This window comes from Balaenoptera acutorostrata, chromosome 8 (genome assembly GCF_949987535.1).
Source record: "Balaenoptera acutorostrata chromosome 8, mBalAcu1.1, whole genome shotgun sequence".
Lineage (NCBI taxonomy): Eukaryota > Metazoa > Chordata > Mammalia > Artiodactyla > Balaenopteridae > Balaenoptera > Balaenoptera acutorostrata.
In genome coordinates, this window is record NC_080071.1 from 2,299,947 (window position 1) to 2,317,471 (window position 17,525).

General features: G+C 38.0%; 1 protein-coding gene across 1 annotated transcript in view; it reads right to left on the reverse strand.

The window, feature by feature from the left end:
- Positions 1 to 10,571: 10,571 nt before the first annotated feature.
- NXPH2 (neurexophilin 2) overlaps positions 10,572 to 17,525 on the reverse strand; it is a 101,248-nt gene continuing 94,294 nt past the window's right edge. The window contains exon 2 of the mRNA XM_007183019.2: positions 10,572 to 12,965. Within this exon, the coding sequence (XP_007183081.1) occupies positions 12,222 to 12,965 (744 nt within the window). The 3' untranslated portion in view covers positions 10,572 to 12,221. The remainder of the gene's footprint in view (positions 12,966 to 17,525) is intronic.

Genomic DNA, 17,525 nt, shown 5'->3' on the forward strand with positions numbered 1-17,525 from the left:
ATCCCAATCGCCCAATTCATCCCACCACCACCCCCATCCCCCGCTTGCCCCCCTTGGTGTCCATACGTTTTTTCTCTACTTCTGTGTCTCAAATTCTGCTCTGTAAACCAGTTCATCTGTACCATTTTCTAGGTTCCACATATATGCGCTCATATATGATATTTGTTTTTCTCTTTCTGACTTATTTCACTCTGTATGATAGTCTCTAGATGCATCCATGTCTCTACAAATGACCCAATTTTGTTCCTTTTTATGGCTGAGTAATATTCCATTGTATATATGTACCACTTCTTCTTTATCCATTTGTCTGTCGATGGGCATTTAGGTTGCTTCTGTGACCTGGCTATTGTAAATAGTGCTGCAGTGAACATTGGGGTGTATGTGTCTTTTTGAATTATGGTTTTCTCTGGGTGAATGCCCAGCAGTGGGATTGCTGGGTCATACGGTAATTCTATTTTTAGTTCTTTAAGGAACCTCCATACTGTTCTCCAGAGTGACTATATCAATTTACATTCCCACCAACAGTGCAAGAGGGTTCCCTTTTCTCCACACCCTCTCATCATTTGTTGTTTGTAGATTTTCTGATGATGCCCATTCTAACTGGTGTGAGGTGATACCTCATTGTAGTTTTGATTTGCATTTCTCTAATAATTAGTGATGTTGAGCAGCTTTTCATGTGCTTCGTGGCCATCTGTATGTCTTCTTTGGAGAAATGTCTATTTAGGTCTTCTGCCCATTTTTGGATTGGGTTGTTTGTTTTTTTAATATTGAGCTGCATGAGCTGTTTATATATTTTGGAGATTAATCCTTTGTCCGATGATTCATTTGCAAAATTATTTTCTCCCATTCTGAGGGTTGTCTTTTCATCTTGTTTATGGTTTCCTTTGCAGTGCAAAAGCTTTTGAGTTTCATTAGGTCCAGTTGTTTATTTTTGTTTTTATTTCCATTTCTCTAGGAGGTGGATCAAAAAATATATTGCTGTGATTTATGTCAAAGAGTGTTCTGCCTATGTTTTCCTCCAAGAGTTTTATAGTGCCTGCTCTTATTTAGGTCTCTAATCCATTTTGAGTTTATTTTTGTGTATAATGTTAGGGAGTGTTCTAATTTCATTCTTTTATATGTAGCTGTCCGGTTTTCCCAGCACCACTTATTGAAGAGACTGTCTTTTCTCCACTGTATATTCTTGCCTCTTTTGTCATAGATTAGTTGTCCACAGGTGCATGGGTTTATCTCTGGGCTTTTTATTCTGTTTCATTGATCTATATTTCTGTTTGTGTGCCAGTACCATATTGTCTTGATTACTGTAGCTTTGTAGTATAGTCTGAAGTCAGGGAGTCTAATTCCTCCATCTCCGTTTCTTTCCCTGAAGACTGCTTTGGCTATTCAGAGTCTTTTTTGGCTCCATACAAATTTTAAGATTTTTTGTTCTAGTTCCGTAAAAAATGCCATTGGTAATTTGATAAGGATTGCATTGAATCTGTAGATTGCTTTGGGTAGTATCGTTATTTTTACAATATTGATTCTTCCAATCCAAGAACATGGTATATCTCTCCATCTGTTGGTATCATCTTTAATTTCTTTCATCAGTGTCTTATAGTTTTCTGCATACAGGTCGTTTGTCCCCCTAGGTAAGTTTATTCCTAGGTAATTTATTCTTTTTGTTGCAATGGTAAATGGGAGTGTTTCCTTAATTTCTCTTTCAGATTTTTCATCATTAGTGTATAGGAATGCAAGAGATTTCTGTGCATTAATTTTGTATCCTGCAACTTTACCAAATTCATTGATTAGCTCTAGTAGTTTTCTGGTGGCATCGTTAGGATTCTCTATGTATAGTATCATGTCATCTGCAAACAGTGACAGTTTTACTGCTTCTTTTCCAATTTGTATTCCTTTTATTTCTTTTTCTTCTCTGATAGCTGTGGCTAGGACTTCCAAAACTATGTTGAATAATAGTGGTGAGAGTGGACATCCTTGTCTTGTTCCTGATCTTAGAGGAAATGTTTTCAGTTTTTCACCATTGAGAATGACGTTTGCTGTGGGTCTGTCGTATATGGCCTTTATTATGTTGAGGTAGGTTTGCTCTATGCCCACTTTCTGGAGAGTTTTTATCATAAATGGGTGTTGAATTTTGTCAAAAGCTTTTTCTGCATCTATTGAGATGATCATATGGTTTTTATTCTTCAATTTGTTAATATGGTGTATCACATTGATTGATTTGTGTATATTGAAGAATCCTTGCATCCTTGGGATAAATCCCACTTGATCATGTTGTATGATCCTTTTAATGTGTTGTTGGATTCTGTTTGCTAGTATTTTGTTGAGAATTTTTTCATCTATATTCATCAGGGATATTGGTCTGTAATTTTCTTTTTTTGTAGTATCTTTGTCTGGTTTTGGTATCAGGGTGATGGTGGCCTCATAGAATGAGTAAGGGAGTTTTCCTTCCTCTGCAATTTTTTGGAAGAGTTTAAGGAGGATGGGTGTTAGCTCTTCTTTAAATGTTTGATAGAATTCACCTGTGAAGCCATCTGGTCCTGGACTTTTGTTTGTTGGAAAATTTTTAATCACAGTTTCAATTTCATTACTTGTGATTGGTCTGTTCATATTTTCTATTTCTTCCTGGTTCAGTCTTGGAAGGTTATACCTTTCTAAGAATTTGTCCACTTCTTCCAGATTGTCCATTTTATTGGCATACAGTTGCTTGTAGTAGTCTCTTAAGATGCTTTGTGTTTCTGCGGTGTCTGTTGTAACTTCTCCTTTTTCATTTCTAATTTTATTGATTTGAGTCCCCTCCCTCTTTTCTTGATGAGTCTGGCTAATGGTTTATCAATTTTGTTTATCTTCTCAAAGAACCAGCTTTTAGTTTTCTTGATCTTTGCTGTTGTTTTCTTTGTTTCTATTTCATTTATTTCTGCTCTGATCTTTATGATTTCTTTCCTTCTACTAACTTTGGGTTTTGTTTGTTCTTCTTTCTCTAGTTCCTTTAGGTGTAAGGTTAGATTGTTTATTTGAGATTTTTCTTGTTTCTTGAGGTAGGATTGTATTGCTATAAACTACCCTCTTAGAACTGCTTTTGCTGCAGCCCATAGGTTTTGGATCGTCATGCTTTCATTGTCATTTGTCTCTAGGTATTTTGTGATTTTGTCTTTGATTTCTTCAGTGATTTTTTGGTTATTTAGCAGTGTATTGTTTAGCCTCCATGTGTTTGTGTTTTTTACGGTTTTTTCCCTGTAATTCATTTCTAATATCATAGCGTTGTGGTCAGAAAAGATGCTTGATATGATTTCAATTTTCTTAAATTTACTGAGGCTTGTTGTGTGACCCAAGATATGATCTATCCTGGAGAATGTTCTGTGCACACTTGAGAAGAAAGTGTATTCTGCTGTTTTTGGATGGAATGTCCTATAAATATTAATTAAATCTATCTGGTCTGTTGTGTCATTTAATGCTTGTGTTTCCTTATTAATTTTCTGTTTGGATGATCTGTCCATTGGTGTAAGTGAGGTGTTAAAGTCCCCCACTATTATTGTGTTACTGTCGATTTCCTCTTTTAGAGCTGTTAGCAGTTGCCTTCTGTATTGAGGTGCTCCTATGTTGGGTGCATATATATTTATAATTGTTATATCTTCTTCTTGGATTGATCCCTTGATCATTATGTAGTGTCCTTCCTTGTCTCTTGTAACATTCTTTATTTTAAAGTCTGTTTTATCTGATAAGAGAATTGCTACTCCAGCTTTCTTTTGATTTCCATTTGTATGGAATATCTTTTTCCATCCCCTCACTTTCAGTCTGTATGTGTCCCTAGGTCTGAAGTGGGTCTCTTGTAGACAGCATATATATGGGTCTTGTTTTTGTATCCATTCAGCGAGCCTGTGTCTTTTGGTTGGAGCATTTAATCCATTTACGTTTAAGGTAATTATCGATAGGTATGTTCCTATGACCATTTTCTTAATTGTTTTGGGTTTGTTTTTGTAGGTCCTTTTGTTCTGTTGTGTTTCCCACTTAGAGAAGTTCCTTTAGCATGTGTTGTAGAGCTGGTTTGGTGGTTTCGTAGCTTTTGCTTGTCTCTAAAGCTTTTGATTTCTCCATCGAATCTGAATGAAATCCTTGCCGGATAGAGTAATCTTGGTTGTAGTTTCTTCCCTTTCATCACGTTAAGTATATCATGCCACTCCCTTCTGGCCTGTAGAGTTTCTGCTGAGAAATTAGCTGTTAACCTTATGGGAGTTCCCTTGTACGTTATTTGTCGTTTTTCCCTTGCTGCTTTCAATAATTTTTCTTTGTCTTTAATATTTGCCAAGTTGATTACTATGTGTCTCGGCGTGTTTCTCATTGGGTTTATCCTGTAGTGGACTCTCTGCGCTTCCTGGACTTGGGTGGCTATTTCCTTTCCCATGTTAGGGAAGTTTTCGACTATAATCTCTTCAAATATTTTTCTCAGGTCCTTTCTCTCTCTCTTCTCCTTCTGGGACCCCTATAATGCGAATGTTGTTGTGTTTAATGTTGTCCCAGAGGTCTCTTAGGCTGTCTTCATTTCTTTTCATTCTTTTGTCTTTATTCTGTTCCACAGCAGTGAATTCCACCATTCTGTCTTCCAGGTCACTTATCCGTTCTTCTGCCTCAGTTATTCTGCTATTGATTCCTTGTAGTGTAGTTTTCATTTCAGTTATTGTATTGTTCATCTCTGTTTGTTTGTTCTTTAATTCTTCTAGGTCTTTGTTAAACATTCCTTGCATCTTCTTGATCTTTGCCTCCATTCTTTTTCCGTGGTCCAGGATCATCTTCATTATCAGTATTCTGAATTCTTTTTCTGGAAAGTTGCCTATCTCCACTTCATTTAGTTGTTTTTCTGGGGTTTTGTCTTGTTCCTTCATCTGGTACATAGCCCTCTGCCTTTTCATCTTGTCTATCTTTCTGTGAATGTGGTTTTTGTTCCACAGGCTGCAGGATTGTAGTTCTTCTTGCTTCTGCTGTCTGCCCTCTGGTGGATGAGGCTATCTAAGAGGCTTGTGGAAGTTTCTTAAGAAAACATCTTAAGTAGACATCTCTCTGAAGACACCTGAGAAGTACAACTACCTGTTTATCTGTACATATTACTTTAAGCCTGGTAGTAAGGACTTTTTCACTGATATACCAGTTATTTTCGAGGGAGGGATTTTGAATTAAAACAATGAAATCTAATTATTTACACTGGCTTTGGTGTGTCTTCATTGTCTAAAAGTAGTGGTAATTGGTAACAAGAAAATAATAAAAAAAGTATTGTGCCTTAAGGTTCTTATCATGCCTTATGGCTCATAATCTCAACACTGCTATGAGTTGGATATTCTAACTCCGTTTTGAAGATGAGAAAACTCAGAGAAGTTGAGTATCTTGCTGAAGGTCACACAGCTATTAAATGGGAGACTCAAGACACAAATCTAGGTTGGATTAACTACAAAGTCTGTACTTATTTGAGAAGTATCAGGATGGTGTCAGACTCATAGTAAGCATCAATAAACATTAGCTCCCTTTCCCTATGAAGACAGTTTCATTTCTGTTATACTATGATTTGAATGGTTCTTTCAGAAAGTGAGTGGAGTGGGATTATGATAAAGATATGCTGCATTTACCACATTAGTGCCAGAGGGGCTCTGAGAGTGAGCTGGCTTCCCAGATCCTATTGGGAGTGGGATCTGAGCTTAATCCTCTTAACTAAGATTTGTAATTTCTCTTTGGCCTACAATGTTCTGCAAAATTGTTTTATGTTTCAGGGACTAAAGTAATTCCATGGGACCTCTGTCATAGTGTGGTTGACAAGAAAGAGAGAATGTAGAGAGCATCCATTACTCATACAATCCTGGGGTTTTTCCATTTTTTGAGAATGTATTGAGCCATACACTGAGGAAATGTTCTTAGTGTCTTTATATCCCAGTCAAAAATTTTGCACATAAGATATTATGGTACATTTATTGCATTACCATACTGTACCTATTGCAACTACATAAACACTGTATATATATATATGTATGTGTATACACATATCCATATATATGGGTACAGATGAGAAGAAAATATATTTAACTTATTGGTGATGAGATTATGGGTAATATTTTTAAATTAAAAAAACTTGACATTTGAAAGTGATTTGTTGAATTTAAAAAGAAAAAATAACAAATGAACACATCATAACACTTCAACTAAACAGATACACACAAAAGGGAGAATCTGGGGAAACTGAAAACACTTTGAATCACTTAAAACACTTCAGAATATATTCATTTATCTCTGCCAGGATACACAAGACATTTATACTATGGTTTTCCTCTGGAGAGGGAAGAAGAGTGGCAATAGAAAAGGGGTGGGAGAGGGGACTTCCATTGTATATCATGTTGATACCTTTGGAATTATGAATCCACGTAAGTGTGTCACTAACGAAAAATAAAGACAGAAAAGAAAACATATACTCTTCTTCCCTATTTTATTAGGTAAAGTAGAATTAGCATGATTCTTTTTTTTTTTTTTAAAGCACGTTCAGTTTTTTTTTTTTTTCTTAAAGAAATTCGCGTTCTTTTATTTATTTATTTATTTATTTATTTATTTGACTGTGTTGGGTCTTCGTTTCTGTGCGAGGGCTTTCTCTAGTTGTGGCAAGTGGGGACCACTCTTCATCGCGGTGCGCAGGCCTCTCACCATCGCGGCCTCTCTTGTTGCGGAGCACAGGCTCCAGACACGCAGGCTCAGTAATTGTGGCTCACGGGCCTAGTTGCTCTGCAGCATGTGGGATCTTCCCAGACCAGGGCTCGAACCCGTGTCCCCCGCATTGGCAGGCAGACTCTCAACCACTGCGCCACCAGGGAAGCCCCTAGCATGATTCTTAAATTGCTATTTTATTATCTTTTAAGAATTCTCCAACTCTGTTTTTTTATGGGTCATTTGTAAAACAAATATTTTAAAATACATAACTTCTAATGTTATAGTTTAATACAATAAAACATCAGATACATATCACTTAAAAGGCAATAGCAGGGGGACCTTCAAGATGCTGAAGGTCCTTCCTCCCCACAAATACATCAGAAATACATCTACATGTGGAACAACTCCTACAGAACACCTACTGAACACTGGCAGAAGACCTCAGACTTCCCAAAAGGCAAGAAACTCCCCATGTACCTGGGTAGGGCAAAAGAAAAAAGGAAAAACATAGACAAAAGAATAGGGATGGAATCTGCACCTCTGGGAGGGAGCTGTGAAGGAGGAAAAGTTTCCACACACTAGGAAGCCCCTTCACTGACGGAGACGGGGGGTGGGGGGGGAAGCTTCGGAGCCACGGAGGAGACCACAGCAACAGGGGTGCAGAAGGCAGAGAAGAGAGATTCCCGCACAGAAGATTGGTGCCTACCAGCACTCACCAGCCCGAGAGGCTTGTCTGCCCTCCCGCCGGGGCGAGTTGGGGCTGGGAGCTGAGACTCGGGCTTTGGAGGTCGGATCCCAGGGAGAGGACTTGGGTTGGCTGCGTGAACACAGCCTGAAGGGGGCTAGTGCGCCACGGCTAGCCGGGAGGGAGTCCGGGAAAAAGTCTGGAACTTCCTAAGAGGCAAGAGACCATTGTTTTGGGGTGCGCGAAGAGACGGGATTCAGACCACCACCTAAACGAGCTTCAGAGACGTGTGTGAACCACGGCTATCAGCGCGGACCCCAGAGACGGGCATGAGACGCTGAGGCTGCTGCTGCAGCCACCAAGAAGCCTGTGTGTGAGCACAGGTCACTACCCACTCCTCCCCTCCCAGGAGCCTGTGCAGCCCGCCACTGCCAGGGTCCCGTGATCCAGGGACAACTTCCCCAGGAGAACACACGGTGTTGCCTCAGGCTGTTGCAACGTCACGCTGGCCCCTGCCACTGCAGGCTCGCCCCGCATTCTGTACCCCTCTCTTTCCCTGGCCTGAGTGAGCCAGAGCCCCCTAATCAGCTGCTCCTTTAACCCCATCCTGTCTGAGCGAAAAACAGATGCCCTCAGGCGACCTACACGCAGAGACAGGGCCAAATCCAAAGTTGAAGAAAAAAAAATCTGTAGCAAGAGCTTGTTTGCCTGTGATTTGTCACTGACAGTTGGAGACATGAAATTTCCATTCATTGAATGTTCTGATTAATTAACTTGGGGTTAACTATAGTTTTACTACAAGTAAAAATGCATGACTCCATCCTCTATTTTATGAAGTAAAATTGGACCTTTGGGTAATTAAGGCATTCCACACAATTTACCCATTTCTATGAAAATGTATTCTCAGGTGTTAAAATCAGTTGAAAATTCTGTCAAATGTAGTAACTGCTGTTAACTCTTAGCCAGTCATACCTCTAATACTTCCCAGGACTCTCATCTTTGGACATAATGGTTTTATTCTGACTTCATTTTTCCAGAGTTTTAGCTTAAAAAATTTTGTGTTCTTAGAGAAATCACAATCCTGAGGATTTTGGAAAGAGAGCATTTCCAGCCATTTTCATGTTCAGTTTTGGCTTCTGGATCACGTCTTGTGATAAACTCACCGCAATTATTTTTGTTTTGTTTTGAATATCTGCTTCAATTTACCTTTCTTCTGTAACACAAGACCTGGGACGAGGAGTCAGGAGACCTGCATTTCAGTTGGCTTTGTCACATACTAACTGGACATGTCCTTGACTCTGATGGGGTCTTGGTTTTACTTATCTGTCAAATGAGAGGGATGAACCAGAAGATAGTATAGGCTGTACTCTCTTTGAAATATTACTCTTCTATATGTTAATGTTGGTTTGATTACTTTCTTTATTTGATTATCAATCTGTTAGTTTAATTTTCATTTTTAAAAGGGTCTGTTTCCTTCAACATTTTTTTAAACGTATTGTCAGAAGCCTATTGGAACCAGCACAACCTAGGGTTCTTATTTAAGATGTAGATCCTTAATTCCTAATTTACTAATTCTATTTACTAAATCAGAGTTTCTAAGGAAGTACTTCTCAGTCTTTAATGTAAATACAAGTCACACAGGGATCTTGTTAAAATGAAAACTCCAATTGGGTGTCTGAGGTAGGACCTGAGATTCTGTATTTCTAACAAGCTTACAGGTAGTACTGCTGATGTAGCGACTGAACTTTGAGTATCAGGACTCTCTAAGTCTTAATGGCAGCTCCCACTCAGCAGAACCATGTCTTGAATGGAGAATGAATTAGCCAATTGTGGAATGTTTAAGGTGTAGCAGTTGTGGGTCATGTAGAATCTGGGTCATATAAAGAAGAACAGTGTTGCAGAATACAGATTAAAGAATATAATGTGATATGAATGAGGTTCTCTTATGAGTACCCGCGCCAGAGAACCACACTCACTCTTGCTCTGTTATTCTAGATCATGAGAATGTGTTGAAATTCCAAGTACCAAGCAGTAGGAAGAAAGAAAATTGTTTCCTTTTTACTGATTATGCTGTGCTACATGGTGTCCAGAGGTTTTTTTCTCTTATTTCCCTTCCCCAGATTTTACAGACCCTGTAGCTGGTATGATCACATTGTCCAGAGTCATGGAAATATGACCTCTTTTCTGATTCTGTGTGGTGATGAGTAACAAGATTGTTTCTGCTGAGGGGTGAAAAGGTCTTCAAACTAGTTTGCTTTCTCGTAAACAGCTGGCCTAGAGAGATCCTGAGAAGATAACTAACACCTCCTTGAAGATTAAATTTCTGCTAGTGGTTTTTTATTTTTTTAATTATTTTTTTTAATTGAGGCATAATTGACACACATTATATTGTCTTCAGGTGTTCATCTATTAGTCTGATTTTCATTTTTAGAAGGGTCTTTTCCTTTACATTTTGAACAATTTGTGATTGGGTATAAAATTAGCTTACATGAGTGTCCTTTTCCTCAATTGCAGTACTCAAAGGCAAAAATGGTTTTGTGGAAATGTGTGCATTTGCATGCTTAAATGGGATCTGATTTGTATTGTGCCAAGTACCATTAATAACAATTATGTAGGCTTTGAAATGAAATTATGACTAAAAAATATATGTGGCATATTTTCTATGCCAATTAAAAAATATGCCTGGGGAACTTTCTTTTTTTTTAGTTCCACAGATCCTGCTAAAATCTAAGAATCGTGTAGACTGATTTAGTTTTTTTTTCTTTGCATGGGTATAATGTTTATACCACTCAACTTTTGAACATCAGATAGTTTTAAATCACATTGCATTTGTAATAATAATTATAACAATCATAATGGCAGCTCACACTTACAGAATTCTTACTAGCTGCCAAGCTATGTGTCAAGTGGTTTATATGAGTTATTCTTTTACTCTACTTTAAAATCTCCATAGCCTAGCTGTTCTGTTTAATATGAACATATGGAAAATCTTAATGCTCAGTTGATAAAATACACACACACACACACACACACACACTCACGCGCACACACACTAAACCACTGTGAGGAAAAGAAACAAGAACAGTCTTAAAAAAAAACACAACCCTGAAGCCATGTGACAGATTTAGCAAATTCTTTTTATTTACATAGAAATGTGTACACATACTTTCTCTGTACACAGAAAACTCTAAGTTTATATACATAGATGGTTCCCACATATTTTACAATAAATAGTATTTTAATCTTGTTTCTAGGTGAAAATAAAAAGATGTCTCAAAATATTTCACACCAACCACAAAATTACAAAAGCACCCGATGAACTCAGAGCAAAAATTTCAAGCCTGTACTACCACACACTAAGTCTAGTACAATTTTTACAAAAGACAAAAACCAAACACTGTGCAGATATCACCAAGAAAAGGAAAGGAATGGAGATGCAAAATAGAGATGAGTGCTGCTGGCTTTTTGAACAATGTAGTAAGAGCATTTTTGTTGGTTAGGACTGGTCTTCCTTTAGTCCTCAATTTAATGTTTTACTTTAACTGCTATTTTACAGATAAGAAGGAGAAAAAAGTTAACGTCTACCGTAAAAAAGAGTAACCATTCCATGAGTCTTACAGGTTCTAGAAACCTTTGTACTGGTCAGCCAGACTGCCTTTCTGTGCTAATTCAAAGACCATCCAGTTCTATGACACAGAATGACTGTCGACCCCCTCAGAGAAGATGAGGGGGACACGGTTGTGAAGCCACATTATTAGGAAGTCATCTCAAAAGACTGGTGAATCATGCATCTTGGTTATTAACACTTAATAATAATTAGCAATGTTTAAATATACTCTTTATTTCCACAGTTTGATCCCTCATGTAAATAATTAAATGCAAGGAGAACTTAATCTAAGAGGCTAGAAATAATGAATACATCATGCTGGAATTTCCTCCTTCCAATTCCAATTTCTTTCCCATTCTAGCCTATAGGAAACAATCATTTTCTCTCAATTTAAGAGTTGTTCTACACCTGTGTATAAAAATCATACTACCAAATGAATAGAATGAGGTTAAAGGGTGAGTACAGATTTATGATATTTTTGACCACCTCACAGCACTGAATTTGACAAAACAATCTAAAAACATCCTGATCGTCATTATTCTTGAACTGACTTACAATATATCCAGATTTGCTTTCTTAATACACTAATGTTACTACTCACGTGAGAATCCTGAGGATGGTGACCAAACCAGGGCTAAGTGTTTAAATCCCACTCCACCCAATTCTAGCTCAGATAATAATGTATTTTGTTCCACTGTGGCACTGTAACTTCACACATGAGTTTTGAAACAAATTTTACCCCTTCATTTCTCTTATCAGTAACAGCACGTATGTGGGAGAAAAGACAGCAATAAAAAAAGAATTCAGTGTCAGAAATGCGATTCATCTACCAAATACAATCTTTTCAGTTGCTTTACTGAATCTGCTATTTTTAAGGTAATCTTCCAAAACATACTTCAAAGGCAGGCTCATTTCAAGAGCAATGTTTATCACATGCATAATTTGGTTCTTTCCTGTTACATGTTGCTACCATCGACTCTTAGAGAAACAACAATACCTGGAGGACTTAGCCATCCTATGTGAGAGCGATGGCTTCATACACAGTTTTACTCTTTAGATTCAGGTACTTATGATCAAAACAAACACAATTCACATTTAAAGATGTTTCTTTTTCTTTTAAGTTTGAAAACCTTATAGGGGATGAAGGTTCACTGCCAGAAACAAAAGGGATCCTTTACCATGAAGAGCTGGGCTTGGTTCTTGGCCATTCTAATTGAATATATATTTGTCCTTCCTTTCTATTGGCTGTAGAAAGGTTCAGCCAGAAGATAAGTATGGAGTCTCACTATGGTAATTGTAGTCAGGACAGACCTTTTGCACAAGTTTATAATCAACACTGTAAAAGGCAATGTAGATGCAAATGACCTTGAAGGGCTTGGAACACAACCAGGAAACGTGGCTCTGAGTCTGCTCCTGGTAGCAGATCTTGGACGGGTCGAAGTTGCACAGGGCAGTCTTCTTTGCCCGATCTGTTTTTTCATACTCAATGCGACAATTGAAAGATTTGGATTCCTTTGTCTCCAAGGTAGACTGCGGGGAAACTTCAAATTCCACCACTTTGGAGGGGGGTACCAAACTCACTGACACGTTGCCCAGGCCTGTGGAATTATGTCGGAAATAAACACTGAAGGTTCCATTTCCATGGTCAACGATTTTCCCCGTGATGAGGAGGTTGAGCTTAACAGTTTTAATGTTGGAATGGAAGTCGCCCCATCCAAACATTTTCTTAAATTTTCCCGTTTTCACTATTGGCCTCCGTTTAGTTCTTGCCAAGGGCTCCTGAACCTCCGTGATGTTGGCCAGCCAATCCCAAAAGTTCTCCAAGCTGTCCGCATACGCCAAGTGTCCGGGCTTGGGGACTGGAGACTGTTTAACAAACAGGCGCAGAGGATTGATGATCCTTGAGTGTACCACGTTTCCCACCAGTGTCCCCGCAGCATCTTTGTCTTCCCAATCCAGTCCTTCTGTGGCGTGCACCACCTTTTTACTGTCACAAAATAGCTGTTTGAAAAGAAGAAAGAGAAACACACTTTAGGTTAGGCTTTGCGTGCACACATACCAAAGCCAAAGCACCAGGTTAATTCTTGTAATTTATTTCAATTCCTGCTAAATAGCATTTCACACACACAGCTGGGCTCCACAGTGTAACAAGACGACCATTTAATTCAAGCAATGTAAATCCATGAGTATGAAAACGGAAATGATGGGATCAAGAAGAGAGTACAGTTGGCTCTTTGTATCTGCAGGCTCTGAATCCAGTGGATTCGACCAACACTGAATTAAAGTTAAAAACAAACGAAAACCCCCTCCAACACTCCCGCCCCCAGCCAGAAATTTCCAGAAAGCAAAACTTGAATTTGTCATACTCTGGCAACTATTTACATTGTATTAGGTATTATAAGTAATCTAGAGATGATTTAAAATATACAGGAGGATGTGCATAGGTTATATGCAAATACTAAACTATTTTATGTAAGGGACTTAAACATCCGTGGATTTTGGTATCCAAGGGGATCCTGAAACCAATCCCCCATGGATATCAAGGGTTGAATGTATTTCATTTTAATGGGTTGATGTGGTTTTAGTCTCTGTTCCCTAATCTTTACAATTCTATCTTCCCAGACTGGGGGAAATAGTATATTTTGGTCTCCTATTTCATAAAAACATTCAATTTGTAAGATCTTTTTTTTTAGGTAGAAAACAACTCTAGAATGCTGAGGTTTCTGCCATGGACCTAGAAACCACCTGAATATAAGATATTGATAAGACTCTTAAAATACTTTTGCAGATACTAAGGGTATTATTGTATTCAAAGCTTATGTCATATAATTTCATAACTTCTGATATAATTGGACTTCAAATTCTGTAACGAAAAGTAGCGTGAATAGGAAGTTCTACAAAAGTTTTAGTTGAAAAAATATAATTTCAAATTTAGCTACCTTTATAGAAACAGAAATAAATTGGAAATGTACATTTTGAATTAATTCATAGACCTATTGTTGATAAATTAAATTTTGTTACAACTGAGTAATACCCTGAAAGATAGAATTGCCAGGAAAGAGTCATGTGCATGTGTTTTATGGATTCCACAGTATTTTGACTCAAATCATACCCACTGAAACATAGCACTTTATTTGCATTTGATTTCTCTTCTTATTCTTTTTGTAGTGTAAGAGTCCTCATGATTTCTAAAAATCATTTAGCTAAGTCAATATGAATTTTGAGGGACAGAATCATAATATATGAAACTGTTGCCTGGAGTGAATATTTACGGATGAGTTATAAAGTCTGGAAAGTAGAGGTTTCTAGTGGAAACACAGATAGCCTCTTATCTCGAATGGCACAAACCACTCTGGTAATGGTTCTCTGGAAAACTGTCAGCAAGATGAAAAGGATGAGAAAGAAGTGGGGCTGTGTTTATGTAGTTTCCCCAACCCTTTCAAACTTGGCAAAGCACCTGGTAAAACCAGTCTCAGACTGTTACAAAAATTATTGCTTTCAATACAATTTTGAAAAAAAAAAAGCTTGGATTATTAATATTGCACTTGACTACATGGTAGAATTTAATAATATGAGGTTATATTTTATATATTCATAAAAGTTTTAAGTTCTAATAGAGTTTTGTGAGAAGTGTTTTCACCTATAGCTTGTACCCAAACACTTTAGAGGAGGAGTCCAAGGACTTAAATATATGTGTAGATTTTTCCTTTTTTTGCTTTGGTGGGGAGGGAGCACATAATAATGTATTGGACCCTTTGATTAATTTCCCGAAGTCTTTCCCCCACTCAGGCCTGGTATTTTTAGAAATTCTTTTCTCTTTACTTAAATTACTGAGGTTTTGTCAAACTACATGCTGCACGTTCTTACTGTTTTGAAAACCTAAATCCGTACTACCTCTTCTTAGGGGCTTACACATCCTGAGTTGATGCTTCTTTCTCTCTCCTGGCATTAAAGGGCTGGCATATTCACCAGGAAAAGAGGGATCATTACTCAGGATTTCTGGCTCAAAATATTCTGGGTATTTCTGATACTGTAACTAGCTTTCTGTCTTTGAACACTCTTAATTATAATGTGCACAAAACCTTATTCAGATCAACTGGTCATACAGCCCATGAAGGTCAGTACAGGCTCCAGATATGACTTGAGTTTCCTGAGAACTGATGCAACCTGGTCCAAGTGACTTGTCCTGTTCTCTCTCCAGGGAGACGTTCAAGGACACATGGGCAGATAAGAAACTCCTTGCTGATCAAGGTCCAATTTCTCTTCTCTCTGATTATGATTCTTGCTGTGTATTATCTATTTTTTGCCTGTTTCCAGTATTTCACGAGATGTGCCTTGCTTGGTCATTGCTGACAGTCACAACTACCGTTCCTGAGAATCACTGGTACTCAAGAGCTTCTCCTTTACTTCCTGATCTCAACTCCCCTATTTGTACAACTTCCTAACTTCTTCCCTCGCTCCTGCCTTGCTTTCTCTCTTTCATAGGGTAAATTTCCCCTTTTAGCTTGCTTTTTCCATAAGAAACCCAAAATCTCAATTCTTACTTTTACACACCATGCTCCTGATGAATACTTTATTAGCAGAATTAAGATCCATTCTCCGTTCAAAAATATTTTTTCACTTACAAGTATGACAACACTCTTCACTACCAGGAGAAACATGCTCTCTTTTTTTCCTAAAATGTTTGTTTTACATTATACATTTTCCTGAGTTTTTTCTGCCTGGATCATTTTTCTTGATTTAGTCCTTTGCCTGATTTTTCTCCTTCCTTTTCTGTTATTGAAAACCTACCAACATTGAACCCATTGTTCAACAAGAAGTCTTCAATCACGTAGGGTCTCAAGTTAACAGGTATTAGCGTATTTTAGAATACATGATGGGCCCCCTTATGTGATAGACATTATGAGATCTTTCTCTTATCTCTTGGACTTCTGATGTGATGGTTCTGAGATTAGTCAATAATAATTACGCAAAAAGTCATTTATTGACTTTTAAAAAAACTGAAGATTCTCTTTGTAGTAACATGGTGTAGCAACTTGACCCAAACATATGTGACTCACCCTAAAGAAATATGAGTGTAAAAAAAAAACAACTAAGCTTATCAAACAGATACATTAGATATGATTATTTGCTTTTAGAAAGGCTCTTCAATTCTTCAGAAAAGATTCTCCAGATGAGAATTTAAAATGAAATTTGATTCCTAAAAAATACATTCTAACACAATACTCTTCAGGTTCAAACCTGCTCAAGGAGCCCTTGATTTTAAAGTTGGCCTATATAAAAATAATCAAATTTAACTATTAAGCACAGATTTATAATTGTTCTCTGTTCCAATGAAAAACAGTCACTGACAGTTCCTTAGACAAAAAAAGTAGATGGATGTATGTTTTAGTTTTTGCTTTGCCCTAGACCATCACATTTGTCACTTGCTTTGATAACATTAAACAAGGTGAGAAAAGCTGTGTATAACTTCATCTGTTTTTTACTCTAAAATGCATGGACCGTTCTTACAAGTACTGATTTCCAAATCTAAACCCAAATTTCAAAAAACTATTGGATGATGATGTATTGGTAGAAGAGTATAATTAAAAGGGTAAACATATTTCTAGTTGCCTTAAAAAGCCAACAATTGTACCTCCTCTCCCAACTTCCTCTCCCTTTGGTGTAACTTGTTCAGCCTTCTCCCTGGAACATTTTCTTAAAGGCATGCATCACTGCTGAGAGGGCACCCTCTCCTAAACAGGTCTACAAAGCCAGTTGTGTGACCAAAATCCCCAGAGCTCATGCTTCACCTCAAAAGACCTAACCAGGGATGACTGGGGTTTGGATCAACCATAACCCTGCCTGCACTCATCCATAAACTCCCAATATGAAAGCAGCATGGTGGAAAAAGCATAGGGTTTGGTGCCTGATGACCTCATCACCCCCTTAGCTTGAAGTATTTGATGTGAGCCCAAATTTTCTCACCTTTATGTCCTTTGCTGGTTGATTGTAAGGACTAAATAAAAGAATGGATGGAGACTTCCCTGGTGGTCCAGTGGTAAAGAATCTGCCTTCCACTGCAGGGGATGCAGGTTCTATCCCTGTTTGGGGAACTAGGATCCCACATGATGTGGGGCAACTAACTAAGCCCTTGTGCCACAACTACTGAGCTTACATGTCTCAATGAGAGAGCCCGCGTGCCGCAAACTACAGAGCCCGTGCTGCAAGGAAAGATCCTGCAGGCCTCAACAAAGATCCCACGTGCTGCAACTAAGACCTGACACAGCCAAAAAAAAAAAAAAAAAGAAAAAGAGTGGATAGAAATTACTGAGCCCAGTCTCTTGCAAAAGGCATTCAGTGACTGCTGGCTCTTGCATGGTTCAAAGGGCAGTCCCATGCCTCCTATCCAAGAATTGTTTTCAAAGGATTATATGGATTCTCCGGTCTCCAGGAAACTGATTGGTGGTTAATCAAGCAACTTGTTCAGTGCCATATGATACATTAACGAGTAGAAATTGACCTTCTCAACCACAGAGCATCAGTCAAATGCTTCCTCATGTTTCCAGTCTCGCTGACATC